The 21,068-nt window shown below is 41.2% G+C and overlaps 3 protein-coding genes across 4 annotated transcripts; all 3 read left to right on the top strand.

Moving 5' to 3' along the window:
• Positions 1 to 249: 249 nt before the first annotated feature.
• LOC115406471 (histone-lysine N-methyltransferase PRDM9-like) lies at positions 250 to 4,993 on the top strand. Its single transcript, XM_030116544.1, has 3 exons — positions 250 to 481; positions 1,457 to 1,753; positions 2,474 to 4,993. The coding sequence occupies exons 1-3, from the start codon at positions 286 to 288 to the stop codon at positions 3,088 to 3,090; spliced, it is 1,110 nt and encodes a 369-aa protein (XP_029972404.1). The 5' UTR covers positions 250 to 285; the 3' UTR covers positions 3,091 to 4,993.
• Positions 3,719 to 21,068, top strand: LOC115406457 (zinc finger protein 391-like). 2 transcript variants are annotated; one of them, XM_030116536.1, is made up of 5 exons: positions 3,719 to 3,723; positions 6,647 to 6,654; positions 17,417 to 17,593; positions 18,563 to 18,859; positions 19,478 to 21,068. In XM_030116536.1, exons 3-5 carry the CDS (start codon positions 17,422 to 17,424, stop codon positions 20,413 to 20,415), a joined length of 1,407 nt encoding a protein of 468 aa, XP_029972396.1. In that variant the 5' UTR covers positions 3,719 to 3,723; positions 6,647 to 6,654; positions 17,417 to 17,421; the 3' UTR covers positions 20,416 to 21,068. The 2 variants fall into 2 exon arrangements, with proteins under 2 accessions (XP_029972396.1, XP_029972386.1); XM_030116526.1 differs by lacking the exons at positions 3,719 to 3,723; positions 6,647 to 6,654 and having other exon boundaries at positions 17,362 to 17,593.
• Positions 6,090 to 16,970, top strand: LOC115406477 (zinc finger and SCAN domain-containing protein 31-like). The gene is made up of 5 exons (XM_030116555.1): positions 6,090 to 6,319; positions 7,240 to 7,536; positions 8,173 to 8,391; positions 13,248 to 13,490; positions 13,911 to 16,970. Exons 1-5 carry the CDS (start codon positions 6,148 to 6,150, stop codon positions 14,081 to 14,083), a joined length of 1,104 nt encoding a protein of 367 aa, XP_029972415.1. The 5' UTR covers positions 6,090 to 6,147; the 3' UTR covers positions 14,084 to 16,970.

Consider the following 21,068-nt stretch of genomic DNA (forward strand, 5'->3'; position numbering starts at 1 on the left):
TGTTTATAAATTTGGAAAAGTTGGGACTAAAAACATTCACTTACAACAATAGGGAGACTGCACAGGGAGTACTTCACTTTCTTTTGACAAAGGATCTGTACAGCAGGATTTAGGCCCCAGAAGATAAAGCTGCAATAGCACAAAATTACCTGTGTGTGGCAGCAATGCACCGAGTTGTGCCTAGTCTGCCGGAAAAATAACCAGAAGAAGAAGAAAGTGTGACGTCATCTGTAGGCGCAGGACCCCGAGCCGACAGCTGCAGCGTTGTGGAGTCTCTCAGAGGAAATGTTTCCTCTCCAAACAGCGACAATGACTTCAGTTCAGACTTTGAGAGAGTTTATTAACGAGCGACTAACTGCTGATGCTGGAGAAATCTTCACCGTGTTTGAACAAACTATGGTCCAGTACAAAGAGGAGCTTGACCGACAGAACAGACTGCTGGAAATCATCTTTAAACCTCCGAAGAAGTTCCACAGAACAGGTACACCCTCCAACAACAAATCACAGCTTGGGAAAGGTGGGAGGTTATAGGAGGATTCAGGTTCCTGGTTGTTTGCATGCGGAGCTGAACTGGCTCTGTGACATCTCATACAAGCATACATGGGGACACATAGTACATATTTCCGTGTGTGGATATCTGTCATGTTCTATGATAGGCCAGTTAGTGTCGTTTTGTTTTATAGTAAGTTTGAGTTTGTGAGTATAAAATCCAACAAGAAGTTAGTTTCTCAGTCCGTGGCCTCATGACTCAGTGAAACACTCTCCGGTGTGTGTGTGTGCAGTCAGACTTGATCTTGTCAGCCCTTTTCAGCCCCTTATTTTTTTTCTTGTTTCCAAAATGAACATGGTTAAACAGTCAGAATGCACAGAACAAGGTCAGAGTCACAATTTACATCTGAGGAGATAAAATAAGTACATCCATCCTCATCTGTCCGTCCTGTATGCATTCTCCCACAGTGCTGATATGGCTGTGTGTCACACCTGATAGCGTTTTGGAGATTACTGGGCTAAGAAGAGGCTTTCAGTGATATCAGTGAAACTGGTTCACAATACTTATTACGGTGTCCACAGACCGTCCATGTTTTTGCAGCCAGCATCTTGTCATGGCTTTCTTGCTGGAGGCCATCAAGATTTTTAATAAATAATTGTCCTTCTTGTTCAGACCCCCTGGGGGGGAGGTATAATGTAGAGAAGGATATTTTAAATTTGAGATTATTCTTGGTACCCCCTTCCAAAACAACTCAATGTGGGGATTGCCCTTTATTTATTTATTTTTTTGCAGATATGTATTCATCCAAAGAGGAGACCACCAATAATGTTAGATGTCTTCATAAATCTACTGCAGATATTTTGTCTTATTATCGTTGAAACATATCCTGGCCTGTCTCATGATCCATCTATCACTGTAAACTATTCACATTGATCACATCAGTAAATTTGTCTTGTTTCCCTCCAGAGAGTCCACAGCAACACATCGGTAAGCACAAGACGAGCTCCATTCTGGAGCAGGAGGAACATGAAGCTCCACACATTAAACAGGAGGAGGATATCATTGAGGTGACTGTTACTGATGGTGAAAGTGACGATTCCCTGGACTCTGTGAGAGACTTGACCACCCAGAGACTAACTGCTGCTGCTGTGGAAATCTTTGCCGTGTTTGAGCAAACTATTGTCCAGTACAAGAAGGATATTGCCCGTCAGAACAGACTGCTGGAAATCACCCTGAAACCTCAAATCAAGTTACACAGAATAGGTATGGGAAAGTCTGAATGAACACATGAATCTGACTCGTGGAGGGCCTCCATCCTATGCACGGGCATATTCATATGTACAAATATATGATTAATATAGATGCATACATACATATATTTACACAAGTGTGTGTGTGTTTGTGAACTTGTTGAAGGCCGAACTGAAGTCAGCAAGCAGCCTCCTCACATACCTGTTGGTGTTCATGACACTATCCCCAAGAACTTAAAATCCCAGTCAGTCAGCATATCAACATTAAAATCCTCATTGTGGATCATATTGGAGAGATGGTCTGTTTGCTGGAAAAATATCCTGACACAGTTCAAGTCCACATGGTCCTTAATGATTAAATATACCATATAGCCTTGTGGGGAAACTGAGCCTCATCACCCCGTATCAGGTGTCATGGTAAACAGTGAACAGAGTGTTATAATAATAGTAATATATTCAAATGCCTTTATTATGAAGCTAAAAGTACATCAATTCATATGTCAAAGCTCCATTAAAATGAAAAACAATGTCAACCAAAAAAGAAGAAAACAACACTGTTTTTGTGTCCGTCTGTTTCATTGAACCTGCTGGAGCCTGCTGGCACCTGATTTAATGCTATTTCTGAAATATGAACATTAGCAATGTGACCATTTGAGTTCCAGTGTTTGTTTTAAAGCTGGAGCTGTGGAAGTAATGTCATCAACCTTTATCTTGTATAATTTTGTCTCTCCAGAACTTCAACAGGATCATGACTGGAGAAAAGATCAGGTCTTTAAACAGGAATCAAGCTACGATCTAGAGCAAGGAGAACCAGAACCTCCACAGATCAAAGAGGAACAAGAAGAATCACAATGTCTACAGTTTAAAGAGGAATATGAGGAGCCAGAACCTCCACATATCAGAGAGGAACAACAAGAACCAAGTCAAAGTTACAACCAACAGGATAAGTTATTGGTCCATATGGAAACTCACACAAGTGACAAGCCATATTCTTGTCAAACATGTGGTAAACATTTCATTCTCCAGAGTACTTTGCTGATCCACATGAAAATTCACTCAGCTGAGAAACTGTATTCTTGTCAAACATGTGGGAAAAGTTTCACCATGCGGAGTCATTTTTCGGACCACTTGAAGACTCACACATGTTATTCTTGTTTAACATGTGGGAAAAGCTTCAGTCAACACTTTCATCTGTTGCGCCATATGAGAATTCACACAGGTGAGAAGCCATATTCTTGTGAAACATGTGGGAAATGTTTCCTTCGAAAGAGTAATTTGTTGGTCCATATGAGAATTCACACAGGTGAGAGGCGGTATTCTTGTCAGACATGTGGGGAACGTTTCATTTAACGCAGTAATTTTTACTTCCACTTGAGAATTCACACAGGTGAGAAACCATATTCTTGTGCAACACGTGGAAAAAGTTTCAGTCATAAGTGTTCTTTGTTGAACCACTTGAAAACTCAAACAGGTGAGAAGCCATTTTCATGTGAAACGTGGGAAAAGTTTCTGTGCAAATGATAAATTGTTGTGCCATATGAGAATTCACACAGGTTATAATGCATGTGGAATGCATTTCAATCAAAAGCAGTCATTTGTTGTGTCACATTAGAACTCACATATGAGAAGCCTTTCTCTTGCAAAATGCGAGATTCGATTTTCTAGTCATGGTTTATTTCTGCACTTTGGGAAATCTCCGAAACTTGAGGCTAAAATCACAAGCGGCATCATCCATTGTTTGAATGAGTTGGAATTTAACTCGCTCTCCTGAGAAAATCATTCAGGACGTGGAACGTGGCCCATTTTTCATGACCCTTCATACAGATTAAAGATATGGGTGTGACAGCTCCCTGACTGTCGGTGGATTCCGCAATCTTTACTAGGTCCGAGAGCCCCCCCAAAAAAATAACAATATGGCCGGAGTCCTTTTTCAAGCGAGCTCCAAGGAGTACAAAACAATCTACAGTCCTCCCAATGTCTGCCGTGTCCTGCCTGCCCTCCACTGCTGTCCATAATCTCCGGCATTCTGCCTCGAGTGGCGGCCTTTAACGCCTGGCTCACATTGGGTCCGTGGTATCCGGTACGGTCCGATGCAGAATTCCCGCAAGACTGTCACTCACACTGCCTCCTGGTGGAACTGCAGTCAGCTGAGCCTCCGGGTGCAGAAACTGTGCTCTCACGAACAGAAGATCACATGGATTCATGCTCAAGTCGAGAGTTCAACTGAGAAATACCACACTAAACGAAGAGATGCAAATAAAGCCTAAAGCAGAATTCAGCTCGAACGAGTTTTTGTGTTTTTTTTTGTTTTGTTTTTTTTTGACGCGGAAGTTGAACGCGGGTCAATTTAGAGGTCCAACGCTGAACAACGCCGGGCCCCCGAGGACACGCGGCGTGTTGACATGGCTCGTCTCTGGTGGGCAGGAGGGCCTTCCGGCCTTATTTCCTGTGTTAGCTTAGCATCATGGCTTACCCTGTTGCGCGAGTGGTATTTGCTTAATAAAGCCAGACAACAACGCCGTCAGCAGACAGTATGCCGTGCCTGGGTGCACAATATTATCCAGAGACGGTCGGAGTTTGGTAAGTTTCACCATTTGCTCCAGGAGCTGCACCAGGATGAGTGTCGCTTTCACCGGTCCCCGCTCCCTGACCTACGTCACCATAGAGACGCTCTCTGATTGGTTTGCCACAGAAACGCTGCGTCAGAAGTTCAGATTTCCAAACTTCAGCGTCGGCCGCAAAAACGCGCTGCCGACGTGAGAACGCCCCGATGCGCCACAAAAACACGTCTGAAGCACCGCCAGGATTTTCACTGCCGGTAAACGTGTGTTCGCTATTGTTTTTCAATTATATTTGGACACAACAACGCAGAAATCATTCGACGGTGTGAACGGGCCTTAAAAGAATACTCCGAAGATTTTGGACCCACGCCCTATCCCTGTCATTTACAAAGTGAGATAAGCTCATAAATACCTTTTTTGTGTCTGTGCGTCCAGTGGCTGGATCCCAGCTGTTAGCATCGTAGTTAGCTTAGCTCAACTGCGGGAGGTGAAGAGGAGACAGAGCCGGACTGACGAAAGTGGACAAAATCCTCCTTCCAGTGGTCCAGCGGATGGCGTATTGGCACGCAAAGTAAATCTGAATGGTTATAAAACATTTTAAAAGATGTGTTATCTTTTCAATCCGTTAAAATAGCGTTTTGATACACACAGACCTGCACAAGCATAGGGCTCGGCGGAAGGATACACCGGCACACAGCGGCTGAGTCTATGGCTGCTACTGCTGTGCTCCGGTATATCCTTCCGTGGAGCACTGCGCATGCGCAGGTCTCTGTGTATCAAAACCTTATTTTAATGGATTCAAAAGAAAACACGTCTTTTAAAATGTTTTATAACCATTCGGATTTACTTCACGTGCTAATCTCCTGTTATTTAGAGGACAGAATGCAGTAATGGGCAGAAATTCATAATAGATGATATTATGCTGCAAATTATGTGTAAAGTTGAAAAAAATCGCCTTACCCATCCACATAACTTAAAAGAACAGAGGTTTTTACAAAACTGAAACTGAGAACCAAATTGAGGGAACGCTGCATTTCGGTAAAATGACTGCAGTTTTTGACCAATCGAGATGATTATTCAAAAGAATGTAACTCACACACCAGATTCAAAAAAATTATACTGTGATATTAAGTAGAACTGTTCAGTGAGAGTGGCTGTGCAGGTAACTCAGACTTTAGTTATTTGTTTTGTTGTCTGTTGTTTGTGATGTTCAATGGAATTTCTTTTTTTGAAGTTTGATCTTTGTAGAATTAGAATATTGTGTGATACAGACGGGCAGAGCAGATGAATTTATTCTCGTTTCTGTTCCCTTTCATTCAAGCTGCTACAAATTTTACTCTGTATTTTTTGATATTTGTTTTTATTACAACAATGAACAAAATAAACTAAAAGGTTTTTCAACAAGGACCTTTTTGGATCAACAAATTTCTTTGTTTTTGTTGTTCATCTGAAGACATTGGAGTTTAAGATGAAGTGACAAATATGAGACAAGAGTTCAGGATACTGCTTTTATTTCCTGGTATTGATTTAAAGGTATGTGTTGAACAACTTTGGAGAATCACCCCAGCATTCTAAAGGAGCTTCTGACGTATCAGGACAAGAAAAAACCAAAAAAAAAAAAAAAAAACTCTAGAAACTTGAACTCTCCTGGCTGAATATAGCTTATTTTTAGCTGGGGCTTCTAATCTGGCACATCTGACTGTAGGGGGCAGCAGTAGCCTGCCAAGAAAAAGTTGTAGAAGAGAGAAGCGCTGGGGTGTGACGTCATCTGTAGGCGCAGGACCCGAGCCGACAGCAGCAGCGTTATGGAGTCTCTCAGAGGGAAACATTTCATCTAACAGCTACAATGACTTCAGTTCAGACTTTGAGAGAGTTTATCAACGAGCGACTAACTGCTGGTGCTGGAGAAATCTTCACCGTGTTTGAAGAAACTATCGTCCAGTACAAAGAGGAGCTTGACCGACAGAACAGGCTGCTGGAAATCATCTTTAAACCTCCAAAGAAGTTCCACAGAACAGGTACACGCTATAAATCAGTGTAGGCACACCATGGAACTTTATTCGGAGTTTTTTTGTTTTTTTTAGTCACTCCTCTTTGTTTCCACGCGGAGCTGAACTGGCTTTGTGACTTTATACACGTGTGGATATCTGTAAGGTTCTCTGAGAGCTTTATTGGTGTTCTTTCATTTTTATAGACTGATTTTCTGAGTATGAATCCAGCAAGAAAGTTAGTCTCTCAGTCCGTGGCCTCGTGACTCTGATCCTGTTAGAAACACACTTTATCCAGGGTGTGTGCAGTTTGTTTTTCCAATTTTCAAAATGAACAGTAAAACAGTCTTGATGCAGAGAACAAGGTCGGACAGTCACGACTTCCATCAGAGATCCCACAGTACTCTGTGTCACACTTGATCACGTTTTGGAGATTGCTGGGCAAAGAAGAGGGTTCATTGTTCCTTTTTCCTTTTGTAGCCTGGAATGATAAGTGATATGCTCCATGTGATGAAACTGGTTCCCAATATCTACAAAGGTGTCCACAGACCAGCCATGCTTTTGGAGCCAGCATCTTGTCATGGCTTTCCTGCTGGCTGCTATAAAGATTTTTAATGAGTAACTGTCCTTGTTGATACCTCCCTCACCAGGGGATCTAATGTGGAGAAGGAAGTTTTAATCTCCGAGATTGTTTTGGACAAGTCCACCGAAAACATCCAAATAAGGGGACAGACCCCTTTTTTTTTTTTTTTTTTTTTTAAACATATGTATTTATCCAAAGATAGAAGGGGACCACCAATAATGTTAGACATCTTCATAAATCTACTGCAGATATTTTGTCTTATTATCGTTGAAACATATCCTGGCCCGTCTCATGATCCATCTATCACTGTAAACTATCTTGATCTAACTAACTTGATCACATCAGTGAATTTCTTGTTTCCCTCCAGAGGGTCCTCAGAAACATATGGGTAAGCACAACACGAGCTCCATTCTGGAGCAGGAGGAACATGAAGCTCCACACATTAAACAGGAGGAGGATATCATTGAGGTGACTGTTACTGATGGTGAAAGTGACGATTCCCTGGACTCTGTGAGAGACTTGACCACCCAGAGACTAACTGCTGCTGCTGTGGAAATCTTCACCATGTTTGAGCAAACTATTGTCCAGTACAAGAAGGATATTGCCCGTCAGAACAGACTGCTGGAAATCACCCTGAAACCTCAAATCAAGTTACACAGAACAGGTATGGGAAAGTCTGAATGAACACATGAATCTGACTCGTGGAGGGCCTCCATCCTCCACATTTATTTCAATATATATGCATACAAATATGCTGTATGTGTGTGCGTGCGTTCGTGCGTGCATTGGAAGTCAACAACTCAGCATCCTCAAATACCTGATGGTGTTCATGAGACCATCATCATAATTTGAAATCCAAACATAGTCTGTGTTTAAACCAACATAAAAACCTCATTGTGGATCACATTAGAGAGATGGACGGCTTGCTGGAAAAATATCTTGACACAGTTCAAATCTAAATTGTCCACAATGATTAAATGTACCATATAGCCTTGTGGAGGAACTGAGCCTCATCATCCCATATCAGGTGTCATGGTAAACAGTTCACAGAGTGTTGTGCTCACATGAGAGAAAATAAGTGAATATTTCCAATAGAAAAACTTGATGCTAAAAAAATAATCATTACTCTAGCAGTTGTCAAGCAGTACATAATAAATCAATGCTACTTTTTAATGCTATTTTTGAAATTTGCATGAAAATGATCAATGTCAACACTTCAATTCCAGTGTTTCTTTATTTCAAAGCTGAAGCTGTGGAATTAATGTCACTAACTTTCAATCTTACTTTTTTGTCCCTCCAGAGATCCAAAAGGATCCTCACCAGAGAGAGGATCAGCTCTTTAAACATGAATCAAGCTACTATCTTGAGCAAGGGGAACCAGAACCTCCACAGATCAAAGAAGAGCAAGAAGAACAAGAAGATCCAGGACTTCTACAGTTTCAAGAGGACCACGAGGAACCAGAACCTCTGCATGTTAAAGAGGAGCAAGAAGAACCATGTCGGCGTAACAAACGACAGAGTAAGTTGTTGATCTACATGAGTTACACAGCTCAGAAACCATATTCTTGTGAAATGTGGAAAAAGTTTTTTCAACGCTGTATTTTTTTTTTTTTTAACCGCATGAGCACACACAAGTGAGAAGCCATTTTTTCTTGTGAAACGTGGGGTCGGAATTTCGCATAATAGTTCATTGCTGCACCATGTGAATTCTCACAAACAAAGTCAGGAAATCCTCAGTGGAAAATCTCATTCAGGAAGTAAAACTGAGTTGAGCTTCTATTCAGACCTGTGACCTCACTCTCAGTCAGTTGAAATTTCACAAAACCCTGCCCCAACCAGTCATTGTCCAATCACACATCATAGCAACCATTACTATGTAAACAAAGTCCGTTAAGCTAAGCTGCAGACCACCGACAATGAAACTGGTGAAGAGATGTGCCTATGGTGTTTATAGATAGTACAGTAGTCGTGTTATGTCCCTTTCCAAAGCCAAAGACAATCCAGGAGCATTCCTGCAATGCATAACTCGTAAACATGCATACATCCATCCACTACAAGATAAGGGAAGGCAAGGCTAGTGCCATATAGCTAGCAAGACTGTACAAGCACGTTAGCTAGCAAATTCACGTTAGCTCTCTAACGTTATGGTTCGTTTGTTTACATCAACGTTGAACGTAGCATCCTACCAGGCCATTTCAAATTATTTTTCGTCTTTCATCTCGTATTTTGCGAACAGACAACTTACTCCTGAGTATCCCTACCCTCCACTTAATGTACAAGTGCTGAACCAGAGTAGCGACCAGCTCGGAGACTGTCCAAAGCCACCCAACAGAGCTATAACTTGTGAGCAACTATCAAGTTTATTTAAAAATTTTGATCAACATCCTCTTGAAGCATGCAGGTCTCCCAATCTACAGTAACAGGCTTTATTAGCCTTGAGGCACCTGTAAGTTTAGTTAGAATAGAATGTTTGTTTGTTTTTTGTTGTCATAATACATGTATGATCAAATTAAAAACAACTCCTTGGTGCAAATAGAAAGATAGAATAGGAAAAGAAATAAAGAATAGCAGTAAATAATAAAAAAAATATAAAGATGTAGTTATATAGACATACACACAAAGTGCAGCAAGAATACAAGGGGTGTAAGAATATAAAAAAATACAGATGTACAGCAGGGAGCCCGGTAGCAGCAATTGGAAAACAATACAGTTCTTCACTCTATGTTCATAGGAGCCCCTCAGTTTCTGAATGTGGTCTGTAGTTTTGTTTTGGCATACATTCTCTGAGCTTTCTGAGCCAGGGTTGCCAGATCTGACTCACTGTTTCCAGTCCAAACACAACGGAAAATTATTAAAGGTATATATTAGGTATATATTGCAGGGTTGTTCTTTCTTTGGGTTTTCGGGTGGACCATCTCAGCCATTGACTCATCCCCATGTAGGCATGTGCCGATATGAAAATTTGATATCACGATATTGATGCCCCAAAATATCACGATTCACGATATTATCACAATATTTTGGAGCGTTGCTTTTAATACTATTGAACATTCTCAAAAACACTGTGAAATCTATCAACAACACTGAATTTTTACATGCCTGAGCAAATTTTGATAAAGCAGAGAGAAAAAATGAAGCTTTTACCCTCGCCTAATTTTTTTTTCTATCAGATTTCACATTGAAAAACACCATGATAAAAATGAAGACAGCTATGATGATGCCACTGCCTGCATTCAGCAACTCCTTGACTACAACTGTACCAAGTTTCATGAGAATAACACAAAGCACATAGATTTTATAAAGTGTTTAGTTTGGATAGTACCAGGTGAACCCTCCATTTGGCCACTTTGAGACCAACCTGTGCCAAACTATACTAAGTGGGTTTTTACGTTTTTGAAAGGAATCTGACTTTAAATTATTTGCAATGCACCCTTTGGCTCTGACATTTAGCCACTATATTATAGGTTTCTGCATAATTTCTGTGCAGAAAGTTATTATTATACATATTATGCACAGTATAAAATACATTTTGAAATGGTCCGCGTGACGTAAAAATCGTCAAGAATTCCTGTCCACTAGGGTCCGCATGGACCGATCCACGGACATTCGCGCAGCAGCCAGAATTTGTGAACGCGTTGCGAGCAGGTAGCACCGGTATACGCATGCGCCAGAGCGCCACAGCAAGCAAAACATAAAAGTGACGGTAGACGGAGCTACAGCCTGATGGATCCACTCAAAGACACTCAGAGTGAAAAACTCATGGACAGAGAGAACAGACTCTGTCTGGAGGGAGGAGAAGGTCTGCTGACAGAAGTGAAAGTAACTAATCGGTCCGGCACCGCCCCCGCGACTTACTGCTTAATTCCACTGCGTGCGTCTCTGCTCCGCTCAGCTCCGGACCGCTCCGTTTGTTCAAAACCCACAGCGTGCGCTTTGCTCCGCTGCTTCTCTATTCCGCCCGGCCGGAGAAGCAGAGCAGCGCATGCGCTATTTCGCATCAACCTCCAAAAGCTGAGCAGTCTGGGCCACACTGGCATCTTTCTCTGTACATCCTGTAGAAAGGATGATGGGGTCATATAAAATTTTATGATTCTCCACTTCCAAAATCAGCGTCTCTTCATCCTGGTTGTTGTGCTTCAACACGCTGAATTTCGTGCAACAGGATGTTGACATTCGGGCCATTCAGAATAAAATGCATACATGGTCCTGAATAGGCTATGTATTTTGTAGAAAACACGAAATTTATGGACAATAGCCTGCAAATGGGCCATATATGCAGCTGTGTAAACATTCAGAAACGTTCGACTATAGTTTGATTACAGGCAAAACAGAAGTTTGTCAAAAAAAATTTGATAGTGTGTTTTAATTTTGTTTGCCCGCTTTTTAAAGTGTATATTTTAATCAGTATGGTACGTCTATTCGTGATATATCCGACAATTAATGTGACGAAAAAAAAAAGTCTTTTAACAGTTTAAAGTTTTTAATAAAGACAAAATGATTTTATTTTGTATAAAACCGGAGGTTGTTGGAGTTCTCTTTCCTGTTTAGTGCATCTGAACTGTGGAAATTTATGCGTACGGAGACCTGATGGACCGGACCGGAGAGAAAAATAGACCTCGGCTCTATTTTGGACTGACGGAGCGGAGCGCAGCGGAGCGCAGCGGAGCGGAGCAGAGCGGAGGCTATGAAATCCGCTACAGTCATTAAAATAGCAACGTATTTGCTGCGGCGGTCGGACCGGAGCTGAGCTGAGCGCAGACGGAGCGGACCGGAGGATGTGGAATTTAGGGGTTAGAAACAGAAAAAAAAGGCTAAATAAACTTTAATATTAAATGATAACGTACTAACAATGTATGTGCTTAATTTTCCCTAAATAATCTGTAATAAAGGAGCAGATAAACAGTCTGTAGTGCCGGAAAAGCTTCTCGAGGATGTGTGGATCAGTGCGCCTGCATGGAACGCGCACAGCTGAGCCCAGAATGTAGCACGTCGAGAGTGAGCGCGCTGGTGATTTCTTTGTGTGTTCTGATTAATTTCCAAAATAAAGTTTTAGCTCCTGAATTCTGATTTATAAACAGTTCTGATGGAGCTTAATGTTTATCTGGACGATGCGGGTTCATACCGAAACACTTCACAGTAAATCTGGACGACCCGCGGCGTGTCTGGAGATAAAAGAATAATATTCAATGTAACGTTTTGCACCACATGCGTAAATGCGCACAAAGATACACACCCTCCCCTACTGTACAACATGAAGGCAACTGGAATTAATCAGTGACTATAGCTGTCATCTGCAGCGCCGTCATTGATATCTGTAATATAATGCCAGCATGCATGAAGATGCTCGGACTCTGTGGAGAGCTCCGTTCCAGCTGGAGCAAAAAAAAGATAAATAACTGATAGTATTAGTCGGACAAAGTTCCTGTTATCGGTTAACGGTTAAACAGTTAACCATGTGCATCCCTACTCTTAATCTTTATCTGATTTTAATAATTTGTCCACAATTAAGCTGTGTGTTTTCTGTGTATTAAATGACATCTGTCATGATTTTTAAAATAATCTTTTATTATTTATTTTTGATCCAGATGTGTGTGGTCTTGCTACCAGAACAATTTTGTTCCTGTTCTGTTGTAAATCAGTTAATCAGTCTTGGTGTCTGTCTGGCTACATTTATATGTTGTTGCTGTTGCAGCAGAAGACTCGAAATGAAATGCTGAATGAGCTTTTTTGGTTTGTTTTTGTGGCCTCTCAACGAGGTCAGAATGTCATTTGAAAAGCTTAGATTGAATGAGAATACAAGTCGGTCTATGACAGAACGTTAGCAAGTGAATTTAGTTTAAACAGTTTTGTCAAATGACAAATTTTTTTGTTTCATTTTTGTTTTTAATTTCCTGTTCTAAGTAAAAACCGATGCCCGAGCATTGTTTTCAAATATCCATATTTACAATGTTGCAATGATGACGTGTTATGAGTGCACACGAGAGAGATGATCTGCTTGCTGGAAAAGTATCCGGACACAGTTCAAGTCCACATGGTCCATAATAATTGAATGTACCGTGTAGCCTGTGGAGGAACTGAGCCTTGTCACCCCATGTCAGGTATAATCATGGTAAACAGTTAACGGAATGGTGTGCTCATATGAGAGAAAGGAAGTGAAAATATCACAAAGAAAAATTAATCCAGTGAAAGTAATTTTTAATCTACCAGCTGTTCAGCAGCACATCAAGCTGTTATGTAATGATTTAATGCTGTTTTTGAAATTGGAATTTAAAAAGGATCAATGTCACCACTTGAGTTCCAGTGTTTTTATTTTAAAGCTGGCACTGTCAATGTAATGTCACAAACTTTTTATTTTGTACTTTTTTGTCCGTCCAGAGATCCAACAGGGCCATGACTGGAGAGAGGATCAGCTCTTTAAACAGGAATCAAGCTACTTTCTAGTGCAAAGAGAACCAGAACCTCCACAGATCAAAGAGGAACAAGAAGAACCAGGACTTCTACAATTTAAGGAGGACCACGAGGAGCCGGAACCTCCACAGATCGAAGACGAGCAAGAAGAACGGGGTCAAAGTTACAAACGAGAGGGTAATTTGTTGGTTCACATAAGAACTCACACAGGTGAGAAACCATATTCTTGTGAAACGTGTGGAAAAAGTTTCAATCAACAGAGTGATTTGGCTCGTCATATAAGAATTCACACAGGTGAAAAGCCATATTCCTGTGAAACATGTAGGAAAAGTTTCAGTAGACAGAGTCATTTGTCACGCCACTTGAGAACTCACACAGGTGAGAAGCCATATTCCTGTGAAACGTGTGCAAAATGTTTCGGTCGAAGGTGTGAGTTGTTGCGCCACATGAAAATTCACACAGGTGAGAAGCCGTTCTCGTGTGCCACATGTGGAAAACGTTTCAATCGACGCAGTCATTTGTTGGTCCACTTGAAAACTCACGCAGATGAGAAGCCGTTTTCTTGTGACACATGTGGGAAACGTTTCATTCAACACATTAGTTTTCTCTACCACTTGAGGATTCACACAGGTGAGAAGCCATATTCTTGTGAAACATGTGGGAAATGTTTCAATCGACGGAGTAATTTGTTGGTCCATGCAAAAATCCATACAGGTGAGAAACCATATCCTTGTGAAACATGTGGGAAAAGTTTCAGGGTAAATGGTAATTTGATGCGCCATATTAGAATTCACACGGGTTAGAAGCTGCACTCCTGTGCATCATTTGGAATGCATTTCAATTAATGCAGTGATTTGTTGGGCCACATGAGAACTCATATGAGAAGCTTTTTTTTTTTTTGTGAAACGTGAGATTAAGATTTTCTGATCATAGTTTATTGCTGCACCATGGGAAATCTCATTCAGGGAGTGAAACTTGAGGTCGAAATCACAAGCCACATCATCCAGTGTTTGATTTTTAATAGTGCTGGGGAACGATTACATTTCTTAATCATGATTAATCGCTTAATTTTTCTTTGATTAATTGCGATTAATCATATTATGCATAAAATAAGATAATGAATTCAAAAGTACTCTAATGATCATCCTGCCCCCAGTCGGGGACAGGGATTTTTTTTTTTTTTTTTGGCAAGAATTTACAATTAATCAAATATGATTCATTATAACTTAAAATACCAAGTCCTTGCCAAGATTGCCCCCCACACCACCAAACAGTGGGTGGTGCGAGAGCTGAGCTGTGTGGAGCAGTGCGGTACTCACATGCAGCGTCGGAGCGGTGCAAAGCAGTGCTCACACGGAACACGGTGCGTCGGGGCGCCCCTTGTACAGTGAATTTGTATTTGTCACAGACACTGCATCTAATAACTTAAGTGTCTACTGCTACTACTCTGTAGAGTCAAAAAAACCCCAAAAACAATCAGCTGAATTATGAAATATCGGGAGTTACTGCAGCTGCTGTCTTCTGTCACCAACTTTTCTTTTAAGACAAGAATGTGTGTGAAATGTGTTAAGTGAATTATAACAATAACTATAGTTCTGTATTGCCAACAATTGCGGACCATTTCAGTGTTGTTGATGATCGCTTTTCCTAAGAAACAAACATATAGAAGCGCCGACTGTGAGTCTTTAAATGATGAACAAGTCTATTTTGGCCTGGAGTTTAACATTGACATGCAAGTAGGCAAATCTCCGTACCTTAGACTTTACAAGAACGTTGTCCGTGTTGCCGATTCGATACTGTCCCAGTGCTCTCACAGAGCCAGAAACAAAATACTTATAGGAATCCAGACTCTTGTACGCCTTCATCGCTGCTTTTGTGTACGCCGAAGAACTGTCGTTTAGATAACAGTGAATGTCTGCGTACTCCAGATTAGGGAGTTCTTGAGTCTCAGCCGTGCATGGCTGGAACAGGCTGGCAGGCATTAAGTACGGGTCCTGCTGCAAGCTTGAAATCCGTAGTTTCTCCCGGTATCGGTCTTTGTGTGTTACGTCAAGATTGTCCACTTGACCTGACAACACAAAATCCCTACACTCCTTGTCAGTCAACATTTTCAACGTTAAACAACACCGAACATGTACTACTGTATATGAATGAAATCGCGTCTCACTTGTTGTTTTCACTCCAATATGGCGGCGGTCCTTCGGTTGCCAACTTCTTAACGTCACGTGACTGAAAATACTCTGCATATAGGGAAAAATTTACGTCCGAGAGGTCATGCATTGTGTTTTATTTTGACAGTTTCGGTTTAACTTCCTGCTTGGTGCTTTCTCAACGACAGTGAATTTACGAGGTTTTGAAGCAGCTGCACAGAAAATAGACCTGAAGCGAATCTCCAGCACCCTGGCGTGCGCCGGCGCTGCAGGGATGCGCCGCTGGCACTCCACGGCACGTGCAGTGGAAATTGTCTGATAGGAGAATATGGGTTCTAAGTGCTGCGCAGTACGATTCAAGACTGCAGCGCGGCGCTTTTGTGTTATGTGGAAATTGGGGTATATGAGCGCACACTCCCTCAAAAACCTCATTTCATCTCCGACCCTCAGAGAGAGAAGACAGCAATAAATTCAGTCACGCCAAATTGTGCCTCATACTTACCTTTATTAAGCCATATTGTGTGTTGAAGGGGAATTTGCTTTGAGTGTTTTCAGCGCCTGAAGAAGGCCCAGCATGGCGAAACGTTGTGCCGGCAAAACACGCAATTTAAGTTTTGTTTTCTTTCTTTTTTCTTTTTTTTCATATTTGTGCCAGTTTGTGTTCTATAGCAACCGTTTCCTCATGATTTTTCTGATAATTCGGCCGAATTCAATATGGCAAATACAGTGAGCCCACGCGAAAACGCGGTTCACCTTTCGTGGCTTCGCCATTTCAAGTATTTTTTTAGTGAAGTTTTTTTTTTTTTTAACAGTGCTTTGTGTTCTGCATCCTGATTGGCCAAGGGACTGACCAATGTCAACAGTCTCCGGTCTCTGTAGAGGTTGCCAAATTTACATTTGCTAATTTTCTCATGACAAAACTCAAAATGTCAGTGAAACATTCTGCGCCGCACAAAGGCACCTAAGGACACGCCCAAAAAGGAAGAGAAAGAAGCTAACTATTGCAGAAAAAGTTAAACTTCTGGACATGCTGAAGGAAGGTCGAAGCTATGCAGCTGTCGGGCGCCATTATGGAGTAAATGAATCTTCGAATACAAAATAACCTACAGTCCTCCCCGTCTGCCATGTCCTGCCTAGTTTAGAAAAGAAATTACCCATCTGCATAACTTAAAAGGAACACAGATTTTCACAAAACTAACATTTAGAAGGAAAGTGAGGGAACGCTGCATTTCAGCTAAATTGCTCTAGTTTTGGACCCATCCGGATGATGATTCAAAGGAATGTAACTCGTTATTTGTTTTGATGTCTGTTGTTTGTTTGCGATGTTCATTGACATGTATTCCTTTTTCTTTTTTTTCTTTTTTTTTTGGGTTGTTTGATGCTTGAAAAAAAATGATTGACGAGAAAAAGTTGCAGAGCAGATAAATTTGTTCTTATTTCTGCTGCCTTTCATTCAAGCTGCTAAAAAGTTCCCTCTGTATTTTTTTTAAATGATTTGTTTTTATTGTAACAATGAACAAAATAAACGAAAAGGCCAGTCACCAGGGACCTTTTTGGATCAACAAGGCCCATTTCTTTGTTTTTGTTCATCTGAAGACATTTGGGTTTAAGATGAAGAGATAAATATGAGAAAAGAGTTCAAGATGCTGCTTTTATTTCCTGTTATTCCTGTTTATGGGTTAAACAACTTTGGAGAATTATCCCAGCATTTTAAAGGAGAAGTGAACAGCACAACAAAAAACAAAAACCCTGAAGAAAAGGCTCCTGGCTCAATGTAGCTTATTTTAACCTGGCACGTCTGACTTTAATAAATGACTGTTTCTCGCTGTCTCTGAGATGTGAACAGCAGGGGGCAGCACTACTACTAGTTTGAGGAGGAAGAGAGGAACATTGCTGCGTTGTGACGTCATCTATAGGCGCAGGACCCTGAGCCGACAGCTGCAGCGTTGTGGAGTCTCTCAGAGGAAATGTTTCCTCTCCAAACAGCGACAATGACTTCAGTTCAGACTTTGAGAGAGTTTATTAACGAGCGACTGACTGCTGATGCTGGAGAAATCTTCACCGTGTTTGAACAAACTATCGTCCAGTACAAAGAGGAGCTTGACCGACAGAACAGGCTGCTGGAAATCATCTTTAAACCTCCGAAGAAGTTCCACAGAACAGGTACACCCTCCAACAACAAATCACAGCTTGGGAAAGGTGGGAGGTTATAGGAGGATTCAGGTTCCTGGTTGTTTGCATGCGGAGCTGAACTGGCTCTGTGACATCTCATACAAGCATACATGGGGACACATAGTACATATTTCCGTGTGTGGATATCTGTCATGTTCTATAATAGGCCAGTTAGTGTCGTTTTGTTTCATAGTAAGTTTGAGTTTGTGAGTATAAAATCCAGCAAAAAGTTAGTTTCTCAGTCCGTGGCCTCATGACTCAGTGAAACACTCTTCAGGATGTGTGCAGTCAGACTTGATCTTTTGTTTCTTTCTTTTTTGTTCAGCTGTATTTTTTCTTGTTTTCATCATGAACGTGGTTAAACAGTCAAATCAAAGAACAAGGTCAGAGTCACAATTTACATCTGAGGAGATAAAATAAGTACATCCACCCTCATCTGTCCGTCCTGTATGCATTCTCCCACAGTGCTGATATGGCTGTGTGTCACACCTGATAGCGTTTTGGAGATTACTGGGCTAAGAAGAGGCTTTCAGTGATATCAGTGAAACTGGTTCACGATAAGTATTACGGTGTCCACAGACCGTCCATGTTTTTGCAGCCAGCATCTTGTCATGGCTTTCTTGCTGGAGGCCATCAAGATTTTTAATAAATAATTATCCTTCTTGTTCAGACCCCCTGGGGGGGAGGTATAATGTAGAGAAGGATATTTTAAATTTGAGATTATTCTTGGTACCCCCTTCCAAAACAACTCAATGTGGGGATTGCCCTTTATTTATTTATTTTTAAGCAGATATGTATTCATCCAAAGAGGAGACCACCAATAATGTTAGATGTCTTCATAAATCTACTGCAGATATTTTGTCTTATTATAGTTGAAACATATCCTGGCCTGTCTCATGATCCATCTATCACTGTAAACTATTCACATTGGTCACATCAGTTTGTCTTGTTTCCCTCCAGAGAGTCCACAGCAACACGTCGGTAAGCACAAGACGAGCTCCATTCAGGAGCAGGAGGAACATGAAGCTCCACACATTAAACAGGAGGAGGATATCATTGAGGTGACTGTTACTGAGGGTGAAAATGACGATTCCCTGGACTCTGTGAGAGACTTGACCACCCAGAGACTAACTGCTGCTGCTGTGGAAATCTTCGCCGTGTTTGAGCAAACTATTGTCCAGTACAAGAAGGATATTGCCCGTCAGAACAGACTGCTGGAAATCACCCTGAAACCTCAAATCAAGTTACACAGAACAGGTATGGGAAAGTCTGAATGAACACATGAATCTGACTCGTGGAGGGCCTCCATCCTATGCACGGGCATATTCATATGTACAAATATATGATTAATATATATGCATGCATACATATACTTACACAAGTGTGTGTGTTTGTGAACTTTGCCGAACTGAAGTCAGCAAGCAGCCTCCTCACATACCTGTTGGTGTTCATGACACTATCCCCAAGAACTCCCCAAGAACTTAAAATCCTAGTCAGCCTAGTCAACCATATAGCCTTGTGGGGAAACTGAGCCTCATCACCCCGTATCAGGTGTCATGGTAAACGGTGAACAGAGTGTTATAATAATAGTAATATATTCAAATGTCTTTATTATGAAGCTAAAAGTACATCAATTCATATGTCAAAGCTCCATTAAAATGAAAAACAATGTCAACCAAAAAAGAAGAAAACAACACTGTTCTTGTGTCCGTCTGTTTCATTGAACCTGCTGGAGCCTGCTGGCACCTGATTTAATGCTATTTCTGAAATATGAACATTAGCAATGTGACCATTTGAGTTCCAGTGTTTGTTTTAAAGCTGGGACTGTGGAAGAAATGTCACCAACCTTTATCTTGTATGATTTTGTCTCTCCAGAACTTCAACAGGATCATGACTGGAGAAAAGATCAGGTCTTTAAACAGGAATCAAGCTACGATCTAGAGCAAGGAGAACCAGAACCTCCACAGATCAAAGAGGAGCAAGAAGAATCACAATGTCTACAGTTTAAAGAGGAGTATGAGGAGCCAGCACCTCCACAAATCAAAGAGGAGCAAGAAGAACCAGGACTTCTACAGTGTGAAGAAGACCACGTGAAACCAGAACCTCCACATATCAGAGAGGAACAACAAGAACCAAGTCAAAGTTACAACCAACAGGATAAGTTGTTGGTCCATATGGGAACTCACACAAGTGACAAGCCATATTCTTGTCAAACATGTGGTAAACATTTCATTCTCCAGAGTACTTTGCTGATCCACATGAAAATTCACTCAGCTGAGAAACTGTATTCTTGTCAAACATGTGGGAAAAGTTTCACCATGCGGAGTCATTTTTTGGACCATTTGAAGACTCACACAGGTGAAAAGCCGTATTCTTGTATAACATGTGGGAAGAGTTTCAGTCAACACAGTCATCTGTTGCGCCATGTGAGAACTCACTCAGGTGAGAAGCCGTACCCTTGTGAAACATGTGGCAAACGTTTCTGTCGACCGAGTAATTTGTTGGCCCACATGAGAACTCACACTGGCGAGAAGCCGTATTCTTGTGAAATATGTGGGGAACATTTCAGTCGAAAGAGTAATTTGTTGGTCCATGTGAGAACTCACACAGGTGAGAAGCCGTATTCTTGTGAAGCATGTGGCAAAAGTTTCAGTCAACGAAGTGTTTTTTTCTACCACTTGAGAACTCACACAGGTGAGAAGCCATATTCTTGTGAAACGTGTGGGAAACGTTTCTGTCGCAAGAGTTATTTGATGCGCCATGTTAAAATTCACACAGCTGAAAAGCTGTTTTCTTTCGGAACGTGGGATTAGATTTTCTTGTGGTAGCTCATTGTTGCACCACGTCAATTCTTACAAAGAGACAAAATCGTGACTCAAAGGGAAGCATCATCCGTCCATTTTCAGGAGCCCCCAGGCACTTCGGAAAACCCTGCAGCCTGCTACACTGGTGAAATGCATTGTTTTTTTGTGTCTTGCAGTCTGTTTTCAATGTTTGAATAATATGATTATATGATAATTGATTTGAAACTACTGTTAATTCTTTTTTAATGTACTAAACAGCCTTCCTCTATCTGAGATGTTAACTATCCATCAGCATGGCAGGGCTCTGTGTTCTCCACATCAACTTGTCTTACAATTCCTAGGTCAAGAGACAGTGGGGTGATCGTTTCTTTGCTGTCGCTGCCTTCAGGCTGAGAAACAATACCCCCACCCCCACCCCCCACCCCAATTTGTGCCACCACTGATCTTGGCCTTTTTGAAATGAAGTTGAAGACCCACCTTTTGTATGTTTTATGTACTGTCTTGTTTCATGGTTTTGTTATAAAGCACTTTGGGTTTCTTTGGGTTTTCGTAAAGACTCTGTTAATAAAATTTGATTTATTTATTGATTGAGATAAAGGGGCAGAGGAGACGATTGACACAGAAAATTTTGATTTTGTTCTGTATGGTTTGATCTGTTTTTT

The sequence above is a fragment of the Salarias fasciatus genome, chromosome 2, assembly GCF_902148845.1.
Source record: "Salarias fasciatus chromosome 2, fSalaFa1.1, whole genome shotgun sequence".
NCBI classification, from domain to species: domain Eukaryota; kingdom Metazoa; phylum Chordata; class Actinopteri; order Blenniiformes; family Blenniidae; genus Salarias; species Salarias fasciatus.

Excerpts from the sequence above, each read along its gene's own strand:
- LOC115406471 (XM_030116544.1), top strand. The coding sequence starts at position 286 with ATGTTTCCTCTCCAAACAGCGACAATGACTTCAGTTCAGACTTTGAGA. Across the intron at positions 482-1,456 it reads GAAGAAGTTCCACAGAACAG|AGAGTCCACAGCAACACATC; the intron begins GTACACCCTCCA and ends GTTTCCCTCCAG. Across the intron at positions 1,754-2,473 it reads AATCAAGTTACACAGAATAG|AACTTCAACAGGATCATGAC; the intron begins GTATGGGAAAGT and ends TTGTCTCTCCAG.
- LOC115406477 (XM_030116555.1), top strand. The coding sequence starts at position 6,148 with ATGACTTCAGTTCAGACTTTGAGAGAGTTTATCAACGAGCGACTAACT. Across the intron at positions 6,320-7,239 it reads AAAGAAGTTCCACAGAACAG|AGGGTCCTCAGAAACATATG; the intron begins GTACACGCTATA and ends GTTTCCCTCCAG. Across the intron at positions 8,392-13,247 it reads TCGGCGTAACAAACGACAGA|AGATCCAACAGGGCCATGAC; the intron begins GTAAGTTGTTGA and ends TTGTCCGTCCAG.
- LOC115406457 (XM_030116526.1), top strand. The coding sequence starts at position 17,398 with ATGTTTCCTCTCCAAACAGCGACAATGACTTCAGTTCAGACTTTGAGA. Across the intron at positions 17,594-18,562 it reads GAAGAAGTTCCACAGAACAG|AGAGTCCACAGCAACACGTC; the intron begins GTACACCCTCCA and ends GTTTCCCTCCAG. Across the intron at positions 18,860-19,477 it reads AATCAAGTTACACAGAACAG|AACTTCAACAGGATCATGAC; the intron begins GTATGGGAAAGT and ends TTGTCTCTCCAG.